General features: G+C 35.2%; 1 protein-coding gene across 3 annotated transcripts in view; it reads right to left on the bottom strand.

Moving 5' to 3' along the window:
* Nucleotides 1–398: 398 nt before the first annotated feature.
* MICU3 (Mitochondrial calcium uptake 3) overlaps nucleotides 399–16,308 on the bottom strand; it is a 68,127-nt gene continuing 52,217 nt past the window's right edge. Inside the window, exons 9-11 of one of the 3 annotated variants that reach the window (XM_089089747.1) lie at nucleotides 9,442–9,599; nucleotides 5,630–5,787; nucleotides 401–1,075 (exon numbers count right to left, since the gene is read on the bottom strand). In XM_089089747.1, the coding sequence (XP_088945873.1) occupies nucleotides 1,004–1,075; nucleotides 5,630–5,787; nucleotides 9,442–9,599 (388 nt within the window). In that variant the 3' untranslated portion in view covers nucleotides 401–1,003. Of the gene's footprint in view, nucleotides 1,076–5,629; nucleotides 5,788–9,441; nucleotides 9,600–16,308 lie in introns of all 3 variants that reach the window. The other 2 variants (XM_089089745.1, XM_089089748.1) reach the window with 2 other exon arrangements.

The following is a 16,308-nucleotide window of genomic DNA, read 5'->3' as shown; positions in this document are numbered from 1 at the left end:
GGTTTGAGTAAGTGTTACTGAAAATATTTTTCCCCCATCACACCCGGTTTCCCCTATAAGCTACAAAGTATAAATCCCTCAGCAAATGTGACCAGTGGAAAGGGACCTACAAGACGAGTCTTTAAAATTCGCTTCTACAAGGAGCGTGAGAGTGCCCTCACAATTTAGGCACGCCGACAGAAAGACTAGAATATCTCGAGAAGACTCAACTTAATAGTGAAAAAAAGAAACATATAATGAATAGAAAAAAAATTCCAGGATAGAGGAAAAATCAATTAATAGAAAAAAGAATATTAGTAACAAATCACTGATGATAGCAGCTGAGTTTGGAACAAATAATAACACCAAAACAATAAATTTGGAGCAGTGATTCGGCTAGATCAATTACAGAAACAGTGTTTATTATCGGCTAAACGTCGTTAGCACAGGCGTCTTTTAATTCGAAAAGAAATTATTCACCAAAGTTTTATTCCGAACAAATTACAGAAACAACAAACATAATGTCATTGCAAAAGACAATTTTGTATTGTTATTTAACGTAACAGCTTCTAAATAGCTAAATTAGCTAGATTATTCTATACATAAGAGAGCATAGTCAAGTAAAGAGAGCAAAACTGCATATAGTAAGGTTTTTACAAGAAGAGGCGAGAAATTATTTTCTTTTAGTGTCAATTCCAATAAAACTAATTTTATAACATCTAGTTTTGTTATTGCTATTTGAGGAGTACAACATTATGTAAGAAGGTAAGAGAAACTCGACCAAGTGATTTCCTCCACTTATCTAAGCAGCGCTATTAATAAGGAAGGTGGATAGAGTGAAGGTATAAGAAGTGAATAATCAAGCCATATTTGTTAAAAACAGCGTCTCCAGGAAAAAAATATCCCCCAAGAAAAAACAACATTAATGTTTCAGAGCCTGAACCTGATTATGCAGTGAAATTTCGTGCTCAAATGTTGATGCAATAAAGACTAGAACAAATCACACAGTTCGCATCCAGACGTATCAGAGTACAGACCTCATTTCTTGCTTCAAACAGTGCTTGAAAGCTTCCCAGCCTTCGGCTTTCATTGAAGACTAAAAGAGAGAGAAAAGGTTACAACTAAATAATAGGATTTTATTATTATTTCTCTTTCTTATATTATCCTCTCATAGAAATTCTTTGTCTTTCTTCTTAGAACCTTTGGGTTTCTTGAAGTTTAAATTCAGTGACTAAATTGGAATTGTTCATTCGACAGACAGCGACAGGTTATACATAATCATCTAATAACTTGGAATTACTCATTTGCGAAGAGAAAATTCCCCCTGTCTTTACCTGAATTCTTTATTCATCCGCAAGTCTATTTTTCCCACATTTGGAATTTTGCCAAAAAGGAATTTATTCTCAACATTTGTAATTTTTACCTAGGAAAAAAACGCATAATGTCTAGCTCGAGCACACGACGCTGATATTATATTTAAAGCTCTATTGACTGAGCCAACCAAACTTATTTTGTTGTTTTTACACCTTTGTTGCCTACATAACAAAAAACAAAACGGGTTTCCTGTAAACGAGGTTACAGGAAATTCCGGAAATAATTCAATTGAATTTCCCGCGTCACTTCTATTGGCCAGAATGCGATCGGACCACTTGGAGTAGCTGAGCGAAACGCTAAGCTTTGCCAGAAAACCGGTCTCAGTCTCAGTCCTCTTTAAGCTTTGGAAGCGGCAAGACCTTAGTTATTGTGAACCTCTATGTGCCGACCATGTCAAGAAAAAAATAGAATCAAAGATCGAGCAACGTTACGCTACCAAATTTTGTGCTAAAGGTAAAAAGTCTCTGAAGGAGACTAAAAATCGTGAGGCTTACTGGTACTCGGTTCTGTCTTAATCCCAAGTTTCGGGATGGCTAAAGGCCTTTAAGGAGGGCTGGGAAGAGGTTCACGATAAATAAAGTTCTGGGCAGCCGACAAAAATTTTGCTCGTGTTTGACAACTGTTGGACGGTGGCAATTGGATGAGTATCAAGATGGTTGCCAATAAACTGAACTTGTTGTCTACTGTTGTGTATCGCATTGTTACTGAAGATTCAGCAAAGTGGAAAGTGTGCGCCAAGCTCGGGCCCAAAAAGTTGTTAGATGACCAAAAGACCAACCAAGGGGAAAATTCAACTGAACTTTTGCATCATGTTGAAAATGAGCCTGATTACTGAGCTACGTCATCACTGGTGATGAAACCTGGGGTTTTTGAAAACGACCAAGAAACCAAACGATAAAGCTCTGAGTGGCACCTCAACCAGTCCCCCCCCCCAAAAAAGCCATAATTAGCCAATTAAAGTGAAAACAATGCTCGTTGTCTTTTTCAACAGCGAAGGAGTGGTCCATAAAGAGTTTGTTCCTCAAGGACAGACAGTTAGCGCTGCCTACTACGTGGTTGTCCTGGAAATACTCCGAAAAAGGGTATATACTCCGAATACTTCAATGCCTGAAAAATCCCTCGCAACAATACACCTTCCCACAACAAGCTACGAGTTCCTGGCCAAACACCAGATGTCATCACTACCTCCTTACCTCCCTATAGTCCTGACTCTGCCCCAACAGACTGCTTTTTGCTCTCTCGGATTAAAGCAGTCACGAAAGGAACCCGTTTTTCATACATAGAAGAGATCCAATCAGCCGTAACGAAGACCTTGCGAAAAGTCCCCGAAGACACCTTCCAGGGCATTCACTATTCATAGCAGATTCGCTATGAAAAAGGCGAAGAGGCCCAAGGACACTGCCTACGATTTTTAAATGTTTGTGCAAATCTGTTCAATAGATTAATTTAAGAAATAATGGTTGAATTAACGTCGGAACTCACCGCATGGGCACCTTGCATGTAAAGAAAATGTAAACTCCCCAGGATAGGAGTTTTTTGTGTAAATACGTAAACTTAAAGGATAATAGAGACCATTAAACAGTTTTCAAAGAATTTTACACAGAACATAACAATATTCCTTAGACTAAATAAAATGACGGGTTATTAATTTTAACGATTTGTATTTAACTAGACTTTGGGGGGTTTTTTCGGTGCCACCCGACGAAGTACCTTGAAATACTGCGTATGGAAGAGATCTTAAGAAAATGTCGTCCAGAATGTTACATACAAGGTGTAACTCCAACATAGACTTTATATTTCCCATAATGTGTCACAACCCTTAAAAGCGTATAAAACCGTTTAAGGTAATGAATGGTTTGCGAGAAGCGGTCTTTGTTACTAGAAATTGAAATTTTAAGAGACGGAAGTTTAACAAGCAACACATGCATGGATAGAGGGCTACATTCATATGCTTACCTTCACAGAGATGGAAGGGGAGGGGGCACCATCTTCCCATGGAAACAAGATAATTCCAATGAGCATCCGCCCCTTAAAAAACTGACCTGATAAATCATTTTTGACATCAAGCCACCCCCCCCCCCCCGCCTCCCCCAAGAAACTTTTAGGATGGTTATCATTTTTGAAGCGGCATTATGCAAAAATTAATTGACCGCTAAGAGAGAGGGGAGGGGGGGGGGGGGTTTAGGGTGGTTTAAGCTCACCTCATATTTTGTTCTTAAGCCAGAGTCCCAATTTACCATGGATATCTATGATATTCTCAATAAAGGTTAGGTAAAATTGAAACGTAATGAGCGTAATGAGCGGTGGTTCATTTCTAGGTTTTATATAGGACTGGTAATTTACGCAATGTCATTTAAGTCATGGCTGGATATAAATGTAAAGCAAGAAGATAAGATATGAGGCTATCTAAGACTTCGAAATAATCTTATAAATTCTTCTTGTAACAATTCGGGCATTTTTGAGCCATGCGACAGTTAATTATTGACAACAGGATGACGATTCCTTTCATTAAATGAAAAGGAAACGAGATCTTAAAATTATGAATCGAATGAGTACATACAGATAGTATAGCTTTTTGGAGGACTTTTTTTTTGCTGAAGATATTAATTTAAATTTTAAGCAAAGTTGATAGATTTATGTATTGCTATAAAATTGCATCAGCTTCAGATAATTTACTCACCCTTTCCCATCGAATAAGTATTCAAAGTTTAAAGGGCATTGCTATAATTTGAGGAATCACTCTTCAACATAACCCCGCATTGAGAAAGTACGAAATTCTGGGGTAAAGAGCCTCCCATCTCTTAAAAAAAGTTTTAAAGGGTTTTAAATAATTCACATTTGTATAATTTTGATAATATAGGATCTCATAAAACTCGAAATGAAGTATCCAACTACCCTGCAGAAACAACATTCTCTTGGCTAAAAATTCTTCATAGTAAAATCTACATGAGCCAAATTATCAGAGGATTATTTCGGATTTGATTATTTAGATTAGTTGGATTAGAACTATACGACTTTCAAAGTTAAATTCAACACTTTACAACGAGGCCGAGTGGTTAGCGCACTGGGCTTGAAGTTCGTTGTCTGTGAGGACGAGGGCTCGAGTCCTTGTGTTGCTGGTTATTGGTTTGGAAGGGGTGTCAGCGGTGTAACTCTGTAAGCTCAGTCAAGAGCCGACCCAATTCCAAATGGGTGCCTGGAGGGATCTGGGGGAAAAATACAAGAAGTGTCGGGTGATTTGTCCCGAACCACGCATTGCACTCCTGGCCGAAGGCAGAGAATCAGGAGGTCCGTACCTGCGCTACACAGATCATTGATCAGCGTGCGAAAAAGTTTCTTTAATTTTGTTTTACAAAAAATATTGAGAAAATGATCATTCTTTCATTTAAGAAATACGATCTTTAAAGCTTTAAACGTAAAATCACATGATTTTCACATAATTTAACATCAAGTTGTGTGATCAATGATGATGGCGAGGAAAGGTGGAATACGATCAATCGACCCTGGAGGAAGCCAACACCATTTGAGGATCCTTTGGAACATTTTCGCTGCTTCATTGCCATCATCAATAACTGGAAATATTTTTAAGTATAATTTTACGTTTTGTGGCAAATTATGACAAGAAAAATAATTTTTCATCAAAGAAATACATCTTTTAATTTTTAAACAATTTGAGTTAACTTGGCCTGTTAGACTGAAGACCAAATTAACGAAGAAGGAATACTTATCTCCGGCTAATAATACGGTTATACGTTGCTTTGAAGAAGACACAGGAGCGGTCTCGTTACGACACATTAGAAGGAAACAAAATCGTTAGTAAAAGGGAACAAAATTAATTAGAAGACTTTCTACTAAAAAAAAATAGTAAAATGGAAGTTTGAAAAAGAAAACCTAAAAAAAACTTTATCTCAGCTATATGAAAAAAATAAAAAATAATGTATTCCCCCTGGTAGCCGAAAAACCAAATACTTTTTATTTCATTTGGATACAATTTTTTCTTTTGAGAAAAATCTTTCTTAAATGTTTTTTCAAACACAAAACCTATCTCCGGTCTCACGAACAAATAATGAAAGGTGTGTAAGTGCTCATGGCGCTGAGGAGCTATAAGAGGAATAATCCTAAGCCAGTCTACAAGACACCTCATAACTGTACCATAGTCATATTTTTAGTGAAAGTACCACATTGAGAGCTACTATACCAATAAGCTTATAGAAACATGAAAATAAATAGTCACACGCATAAATAAATGAATTGATAATGTATAATTTGGAGCTACCTTTACACCTCTGTGAAGTCTATCTCTCATAATGGCAATGAATTCCTTATAGCTAAGAGCCCCATCACCATCCACATCAAAGAGAGCAAACACTGTATCAACAACGTGAGGTGCTAATACTGCCCCTGTGCATATTTTGACAGCTCGGACAAATTCACCTTAAAAATACACTCATTTTTGATAAAAAGAAATAAACACTCACTATAAGATCAAAAATTATTTCCCCATAGTCCCCCCCCCCAGGGTAAATGTAGAATTAGCGATGATGAGACTTCCAGATTCTGAAACGTAAGATAGAATAGTGTATCAAAGGAAGATGTAAACAAAATTGTTTGTTTTATAAAATTAAAGGAGAATCAACTTATATCCGAGTCCCAACTAGGACATTCAAGAAGTACTAAATCCAAAACTTATTTGGATAACCTAACAATTTACTTATAACCGTCAAACAAAAGGAAAAAGGCAAAAGCGCAAACAAAAAGGAAAAGACAACCCTTGATCACAATTAAAACAAAAGTGTTCAACTGAAAGCCTCCTCATTTTTCATGAGGAGGAAAGTTTCCAGAGGGAATTATCCAGGGGAAATTTTACACGGAGTGGGTGAGAGAAAAAATTTCCCTCCACGATTCATGAGGGGGATTTTTCCAACATTCTCCAACCTTCACTCTTTCCGCTAAAACTGGACTTTTGTCACAATTCTTCAAAAAAGACTTGAATTTGGATGAGAATTATTTTTAAAGAACTTTGAGACTTTAGCGTAAAGAGAAAAGGTCGAGGAAAGGGCAGTTCTCCTCATATACGGTATAATTTCCATTCACTTTGAGTTTTAATATTGTTCCTTACTTTCAGTTGAGAATTGTATTTTAGATTTTATTTCCGACTGTTTTTCAAATAATACCAAGAAATCTGCTTCCCTCCCCCCAACCACTTCCTGTAAAATTTCCCCTGGAAAATACCCTCTGAAAATTTTCTTCCTTATGAAAAATTATCCCTGTTGAAAATACCCCCCCCCCCACCCCCCTCGCAGAAAATACACCCACAAAATTGCCGTATATTTTCCAATAACAAATAATATTCGTAAACAACGTGCAAATTGCATAACTTACAGCTGTTTCCCCAGGGACTGTGGGGGTCATATCATCCCCAAAACTATATTTATTGGACCTTTCAACTATGTTCAAATGGTAATCGTAAAATTTTGATAGAAGGATTTTGGGGGAAAATGGCTGTGGGAGGAGGCCTAGTTACCCTCCAATCTTTTTTACCACTTTAAAAAGGCACTAAAACTTTTGACTTCAGATCTGATTAGCCCTCTTCCAATCTCCTAGGACAACTAGTTCAATGCGAACACCCTAAAAAAAAGAAGGAAAAAAAAGAACACGCATCCAGGATTTTTCTTCTGGCAAAACATGCAAAATTACACATTTTTGTAGATAGGAGCTTAAAACCTCTTCAGTAGCGTTCTCTGATATGCTGAATTTGATACTATTATTTCATTCAGGTCACTTGACTTCTGGGGGATGTTTCCTCTTTTTTTAGGAAATTGGGCAAGTTTTCTCAAGCTCGTAGCTTTTGATGAGTAACATCAAACTTAATGACTTTATATATTTGGAATCAGCATAAAAAGCATATTCTTTTGATGTTTCTCTTCTTATTCAAATTCCGTTTTTTAGAGTTTCGGTTAATAATGAGCCGAGTCACTCCTTACTTACAGTTCGCTACCACGAACTGTTTGATACGTTTGTACATGAAAGTCAAAAGACAACACACACATGAAAGGAGCAACAAAGAAAATCGTAATTGTAACACTGAAACCTTCATTGTAGCTGGTCAATGTTTAGTTTATCATAAAGCTGGACAATTATTATTTTTTACACTACACTGTAACACCTTTCACGCTAGCATAACTTAAGACCTTACGTTACGTAATGAAAATCTTACGACGCACATTTTTTCTGTAACGTAGGCAATGCCAAGGAGACTCCAGCTCTACATGGAATTTTACGATACGCAAGTTAACGTTAAGCTACGGAAAAATAGCAGCAATAAAGTGGAGTTTCTGACTGAGCAATTACTAAATGTTGAAAATAATGAATAGCATTGTCCTAGGAAACTTTTCACGCTCGATCTGAACTTTAATATCCATCTGCAATCTACATTTTAATACTTGAACAGTTTGCTCAAGATAATTGAGGTGTTTTAAGAGGATGATTATAACAGAGTTACGCCTTTTTTGCTAACCTAGTGCGAACAGACTTGTTGAAGCGTGAAAGGTTACGTTTAACGTAACCTTTCACAAGGGCCATTGTCAGACGCTGGGTACAAAATCGAAAATGATTACTGAGATAAGGGTTCTAATTCAATACAGTATTCATTACAAATTGCTATTATATCTCATGAGGAACTTGATACTATTGCTGACAAAATCACTCTGTTTACGTGTGAACAATCTGAAATTCAACTAGCTTCCAATATCATTTGAGTTCCTTGAAAGGGTTGGTCAGTGGTTGTATATTAATCTATTAGATTTAAATATTTTGGTATCTAATTTTAAAAATCCAGTTTCAAAAGCCAGCACAAATTTAGTGGTAGTTCACATACCATATAAACCTATTGCATGTCCTGAGATTATTTTTCATGGTTTCATGGACTCAACTAGAAAATAATTTGCAGTTTCAGCACCACAAAAAATCAATAAAAAAAAATCCTAGGAATTTCGGTGCACTAAAAAGCTGAAACGTGTTTTTCCCCAACTGACTTGAAACAGTGATTTTAAAAACTAACTTAGTCTTTTATTTCTTATTGTCAGATGGTATGGCTTTTAAGTTTTCCGCTGTTATCTTCATTTACAATCCCAGATTCCTGAAAAGAAGGCCAATTTCCTAATAGAGTAAAATACCATTATTTTGATTCCATTTGGACTTTAAAAGACATTTACTGTTTCGCATCAGTTGATGATATTTACAGTTTCATATTCATATTTTGATTTATATGCTATACTTCCAGATAGTTTTGACTTCCTTTCCAACATTCGCTAAGTATCTTTCCGTTTATTTATATCATCCGATATTCAATATTCTGGGACTCCATGCCGTGTTCTGATTAAAATTGACTTATTCTCGCTTTTAAAGGCTGTAACAGCTATCCCTTGGATACTCGGAAATGCCACTCACGCGTTGAGTTCAAAAGATATGTTAAAGAATTTCTATTAACATGTTTTTTTTTTCTTCAATGTGTATTTGTTCAATGGTAGCGGAAATTTTCTCTCCATCCACTATTAGGCAACTTCCTTTTTTTTACCATTGATAGTTTTTTGGGAGGTTAACACATATTTTGTTTCATTATTTTATTATTTATATACTACGCATTAAGCCTTACAGGGAGCTCTTAGGAAATTGTTTTTTTCTAAATTTTATAAATCTTTTAGACAAAAATTCGTGTTAATAGATTTGAAACTGTAAGCGTTGTCATAATATTTATTGTTTTTTTTTGTTAATATTTTAAATTTCAGGTCCAGTTAAGACAAACAGTGCAACTTTAAATCTATTTCATTCATATAGTTAATTAGCATAAATAACCACCCCTCTCGTTCTATTAAAATTCAAAAGTTGTGAATTCACTCTTTTCCACGCTAATATTTATTATTGACAATCTTACAAATCTGAAATCTGTATATTCACATATTGTTATTACTTATTAGATACAATTCGGATTCCTTGAATAGAATTATAAGAATCTTGATTCAATCAAACTGTATGTCTTATATCTTTCTCAAATGGGTAGAAAATTACAAACCATAGAAAAACCCTTACTTTTAGAAATAGCTTTATCAGCCAGTGTATACATCCTCATAGCAATTGCAAAGTCATCCAGGTTGTTTAAGAACTGGAAAAATTCTTTGAAATCCGTGAAAGTTATACCCATGTCATATTTCTCTCTTTTGGCAAGTCTTTCGAGAAAATCATCGTATCTAAAAGAGAAGAAATAAATATAAAGCGAAAAGTAGGGACAAACAAGAGCCACATTAGGATTCTACGTCATGAAAAAACGTGTAAAATTAGATAAAATAAAAGAACATCTAGGAACGGTTTCTTGAAGAAGTCCTTCTGATTTTTATGTAGGTATTCCAAGCAAAAATTGTACGTTCTTTCGCAAGAATATCAAGGGTGCAGATGTTTTCTAAATGTGCATTTTTTCTTTTTTGAGGGGTGAGTAGAGGGAAGGAGGGGGAGAATTTTCCAATGAGAGAATTAAAACATAAAAACAACAATTTTTAGGCTACTAATGTTCAATTAATCTGGGAAGGGCCACTTTAGTCCTCTCTCGTTTGTATATATGTCTGCAGAAGGACTTGTGGACACAAATATAGCTAAATCCTGGCAAATGGCACACGCAATTGAGATAAGGAAAACTACAATATGACAGAGAAATACACATTAGATATTTAAGTGTTTGCCATTATTCGTTTTTTTTTATGCGTTAATGCATGTTTATCATGTTTTGTTTTCCAGCCTGACTTGGTTGGTTGACCACAGTTTAATTATATTGTACTTAGTTCACTTCAAATTGATTATTAAAAAGAAAATCCAACAAAAGCAACTGCAAACACCACACATGAAGAATCACGCCTCCCTGCCAGAGGTATCTTCCAATTTTTTTTAGATCCAAAATGACAAAACTTGTAGTTTAAACGTCCTAATTTCAGGAGTGGTCTTGTCATCCCTAAAAGGGCTTATAGTTTCAAAATTTCACTAGAAAACAATCTCTTTGGTTTCGGTTTTGGTGTTTTAAAGAAGCTAAGAATCTTTTTATTTTATAATTTTTTTTTTTACTCTGATTCAACTCTGCTCGCTCTGTTATACATGGATTCACATATGAAAAATTTATTGGGGATTCCCTACTTTCATATATGATTTCTAATTACAACTTTCTTATCACCGGTATCTCCTAAGTTAACAAAAGTTATATACCCAGAGCCAGCAGCAAGTTTGATGTTTTCATTAATTAATGAAAAAAGCAATACAAGAAAACTCGTCAACTAACCTCAAAAAATCAAACTTCATTTTTTTGTTTTTATTTAGGACCTAAAGAGATAAAAATAAACCTGGAGGAAAGATTTTTTATAGGGGAAAAAACCTTTATTCAAATAATAGAATTAAAAAGAAATTATAAAGCTTTTTTGCCAAAAAAAAACTGTATGCATTTGATACAACGTTTTTCCTTTACAAAACAATAAAAAAGAAAGAAAGAAAGAAAGAGAATCCGGATATATACATCTGGATGAAACAAAATGTTTTTTTTCTATGCAGAAAAAATAGCGTCAACTCTAGTCTGAATTCTCTTTGTTTAGTAGCAGAGAAGTTTTCTTGTACTGGCTTACAATTAAAAACTTTCATAAAAATATTTAATTATTGTTTTTTTTGGGGGGGGGGGAGGGGATGATTCTAGATATGAAATTTTTATTATATTATAGTATTTGGGAAGAGTAATTCCACGACAAATTTTACTACCTAAATTCCTTTGAGTGGAATATCCATACTTGATGAAGTGTAAATACTGTCTATAGAAATAAACCCTTAGCCATTAAAAAAAAAAGTTAAACAGCCTTTTTTATTGAAATATATAATCTTTAATCCCTAAAAAATGAACTCTCTTCTAAAATTAGAGTGTTCAAACTTCAGATCTTTTATTATTTTACGCCAGAAAGAATAAGAAAACACCCGAGAACAGAAATTTTCAAAAAAGCTTTGTTTGACACTAAACTACCTATCCATCATACAAACTATGGAACAAGTAACATTAAAACAAATATATTTTTTAGAGATTCCAATGACACTACTTTTCTGTCTCACAAAAGAAAAAAAAATCAAATAAACAAACGATTGGGGGGATTTTCCCAAAACTATGGGACGCATTCTGTTGTACCTTTAAAAAAAAAATAATTATTTTTATTTTGTTTGTAAAACTGAATAAAAAAACATTGCCGGTTTCAACTGGAAAATACTGATTTGCTGTTTTTAGAAAATTAAATATTTTCTTATTAGACTAAGTAGGGAGAATGTCGGCTTCTCCAGTCTTAAATAACCCCTTCACTTGTTTCTTTCTGTCTGCACGTATGACATTTTTCTAGAGAAAAGAATACTGCTGAGGAGAACGAGAAGGCGCTGAAAACTTCTTAGCAAAAAAAAAAAGGCTTGGGAACAAACAAGTTAACGCAAATCTATTTGGAAAGAACACTATAAGCTGAGGGGAAAAAATGAGGTAAACTACATACAAGAAAATTATTCTTTTCATATGTAATTAAATGTATACTACTATTATTAACAACTCACCACAGCGTCAAGTCGCCTGAGGTCAACACAGCTACGCACGCCCTGCCTCCACCCAATGTATTCAAAGCCTCCCTCTTTACACCCTTCCAGGAAGCTCTCATTTCCCTCAAATCTTACTTAAGACATCCCCTTACACCAACCATGGACGACCTGCTATGCGTTTAGCCCAAGACGGTTGGCCAAAAAAGACACTCTTTGGCAATCTGTCATCCTTCATCGGGAGAATATGCCCTATCCTTTCTCAACCTTTCTCTCATTGTAGCCATAGAAAGTGGGATTAAACTACACTTTCCGTAGAGTCTAATGTTTCAAATACGGTTTTCCTTTTTTGGAGGGGAAGGGGTCAAAAAGTAGGGAGGCATACCGCATAGTCAATTTTTAAGGTGAGACGCGAAAAAGACAAAGACAATAGAACACAAAACAATAATCATGTCACTAAATAACCATAAAGGTATGAAAGACAAAAAAAACAAAAAACAACAGAAAAAAAAAATTCGATTTTGAAATAAAAAAAGCATATTTTTGCACTAAAGAATCAATGCAAAAATAACAAACCATATTTATCATTGAAAACAAATAAAATTTTTTATTAGCCAATTCCATGGTATTCTATAGATAATGTTTTAGAAAATTTTCCGATGTGTGGATTTAAATCAAAATTTAACGGAATTCAACAATATCAATCCAACAATTCAATTGAACAATTCATCATTATGGTAAAGAGAAAGACCATAAACGTTTAATTCAGTTGAATAGGTTTTGATTTCCTTCAACACAAGGTGGAACAAAAAAGAACTGCGTCAGTAAAATTATAGTGTGTGGGTAAAATTATGTTGAATAAAGTATATTGTGCCGGAAAAATTTAGAAGAAAAATTATTGAACATTGACTAGGACGAGAAATGTGTTTAGCAAAATCCTATATATAACTCTGTCACTATTAAATTGAACAGTAGGCCCACTTTTTATAACAGTCAAGTAAGCGGTAATTTTTGTTTATTAATGAAGCCTCTCAACAGCTTTAATCATACTTTTTCTGTTACTGAGTTCTCTTATCGCCCAATTTCTAAAGATGGCCTTTTCGAATTTGGATCTTGGATCAGGGCCGGCGCAACCTATCCTGCCACCCTAGGCAAGAAATTTTTTTGCGCCCCCCCCCCCCACAATTAGGTTTTGCTTCCATTTTACACATCAATTGAACCCTTACCCAAAATCACCACTTCTTACGCATTCTTTTTTTGCACTTTAACGAGACTGTTACATTAATTTACACAAACAATCACAAATTTCATACGCAAATAGAAACAATATACAGAATACCTAACCAAGGAAAATCTAACCTGTGTGGCTACTAGTACAGCCATAATTATACTAGATAATTATACGTGAAACCCTTAGTGTCAGAGTATTTATTTCATTAGGTGCACAATAGAAAGTTATCAAATAAAACCAATAATTTTTCAGAATAAATGACTCTTAATCTAAAAGTTTACATAGATTATAGGGAAAAGTTAAGTTAAGAGAGAGAAGGTCTTCATTTTACAATTTAATTTTTCTTAATTTCATCTTTGTGAAAGAAGTCACCAGTTCGTCCAAGTCGATGTCTTTTGCCAAGTCTTGTTGACCTGATAGAGTGGCTAGTCCTTGAAGCCTTTCTTGCGTCTTGGTGGATCGAATATAAGTTTTATTTAATTTTAATTTTGAAAAAATTACGCTCACCACTAGCAGCAGACACAGGCAGAGTCAGCAAAATCCATAAAACCATGGACAAATTTAGGGCACAATCTTTTGTAGGCCATTGCTTATGGCGAAGTTAAGGTCATTTTCCGGATTTGCGTTCTTGGGTACTTTCGTAGCAATGGCTCGAACTTCATTACAAAGTTCGTGGCCTTCAACATCTTTAGCTTCATTGTTTGAGAGTTAATGTTGTAAATTTATACAATCGTCCAACAGGGACTTTGTCGTTGCGGCATTTACCTTGGATATATTGTAGAGAAATCCGAATATAGAAGTAATCTTGTTCAAGTGTTGAAATCTTTCATCCAGAGAAGAAATCGCAGTATTGAGAATGGCAAAATGGAAATTGACTTTGAAGTGTTCTTGAGGGAATACCAAAGATTCATCATCCGCTTCGTAATCAAAGAGTTTTTTCTTTTTTTTTCAACCGAGTTGCAAGGGTTTCTGTTTCAAATGTTGGTTGAATGTTTAGCTCCTCTGCCACTCCCCTGGTGTCAACTAGAATACTTCCAAAGCCATCGTCGCAACGTAACCTTTGTAAGTACAATTTAGTTTTGCTTAGTTGACGTTTAGCAGCAGTCATATCAAATTGTTTGGATTGTAACTGCTTACTTCTTATGTTGATTTGAAAAAGTATACTGCGCTCATTTAAAGAGCAATCTTCATAAATGTCCATTAAAACGTTATGAACATCACCCAGTTGATATCGAAGAGGTACGAGAGCATATTTTGACTTTCCCATCTGGTTTCACTAAGGGGCTTGAGCGTCAAGTTAGTTACACGTTTTTTAGAGCATTCCAACGCTATGTTGAAGCAGAAATATAAACATAAATTTCTTGAACCAAAGCAAAGAACTTCGTAGCCTTCACGGTCACGCGGCTACTCTGAAAGTACGCGGCAGTGGCCGCTCCCCCTCCCTGCTTCTCAATCTCCGCACACAGCACACTACCGACCCACGCCTTTTCACCTTCCTCAGTGCACAACCGACACTGTCGACTGCTGTCGAGTGTCGTCTGTCACTCACGTCTCTCATACAGAATGAATCAGTAAGTTGACCTGTAAAACTTAAATCTAGCTAATATTCATTATTTTTTATTCTGAAATCATTTTATTTCTAATTTTTCCAGTTTTGCCACCCTCCCCAGGTTGCCGTCCTAGGCGGCCGCCTAGTTTGCCTAGTGAACGCGCCGCCACTGTCTTGGATTACTAATGAAAACTGGCTGGCTCTCAAAGGGAAAAATGACATTATTTTTAAAGTCTCTTACTTCCAAAACATGATTAAAACAAAATACATAGATTCCTTCCCTGAAAAAAAAGTGAAAACATGTTCTAATGACAAACCGTACATTACTAGCCAATTGAAAAAACTAATTAGGATTAAAATTAATCTACTTAATAATGGCAAAAAATCCAAAGCTAACTCACAGCGTAAACACATAGAAAACGAAATTCGTAAATCTGCTTCTTTATATTACAAATCTAAAGTCAAGGATTTGTTTTCTACAAAGCCAAAACAATGGTATAATAGAATACAAAAAAAATTGTGGGAAAACACATAATAATATAGATTTTCATTTCCAAGAAGACCCCTTAGTTACAGCCATTGATCTGAACAATTTTTTTTTCTCCATAGTTCAGAGCCTCCCTCCCCTCTCTTTTGACACTCCTTATGATTTGTGCTCTCTCAATTTTCCCGTTATTTCGCCCTCAGATGTGGAGGCAAAAATTAAGAACATTAAAAGTGCAGTACTTGTCCATTAGACATCCCGAGTGTACTAATTAAAACCTTTGTTGACAATCTCTCAGAGCCTTTGTCCTTACTTTTTAATGAAATTACCTCTACTAGTAAATTCCCAAATTGTTGGAAATTAGGTTTTATTACTCCCGTAAAAAAAGAATAGTAAAAAGCAACATTTTGATGGTGTCCGTCCCATTACCCGTACTCCAGTTTTTTTTCAAGTTATATGAAATCTTTTTAGCTGAGTGGTTGAAAGTAAAGACAATCTCAAATGTTGACAAACGAGAATTCGGAAACCTATGTTCTACATCTACCACCCACTTGTTCACCTTATGGACACACTATGTAACACACACTCGAAAAAGCCAATACTTGGCTCAATGGTATCGCTGTTGACCTGCAAAAAGCTTTTGATTTAATTAACCACAATACACTGGTAGAAAAACTATCTAATGACTTTCAAGTTGACCATTATTTAATTAGAATAATTGCGTCTTTCCTCTCTAATGGAACGCAAGTCGTGAAATACCTGAATGTATATTCTGATCCCCTCCCAATTTGTAATGGTGTGCCCCAGGGAACCTTCTTAGGTCCAATTTTATTTCTTACAATGATAAACAACCTGGGTGTCAAATTCCCGGATAGATGGAAATTCGTTGATAATTAAACTGTCTTAGAGACATGCTCCAAAAATTTAAAAAGTAACCCAATAGACATCTTGGAATCGATATAAGCCGAAGCTGTTACTAATGATATGAAAGTCAACCCTTTAAAGTCAACTGTTCTTACTATTAATTTCCTTAAATCTCCCACTTCTTTCTCCTTCCAATCCCCCCTGAAATGTCTGTTACCACTATTAAATTACTGGGTGTTA

The sequence above is a fragment of the Artemia sp. Qi Xiang Cuo genome, chromosome 5, assembly GCF_049724085.1.
Source record: "Artemia sp. Qi Xiang Cuo chromosome 5, ASM4972408v1, whole genome shotgun sequence".
Classification (NCBI taxonomy): domain Eukaryota; kingdom Metazoa; phylum Arthropoda; class Branchiopoda; order Anostraca; family Artemiidae; genus Artemia; species Artemia sp. Qi Xiang Cuo.
The sequence above is the reverse complement of the archived record's forward strand: the minus strand, read 5'-3'. Positions and strand labels throughout refer to the sequence as shown.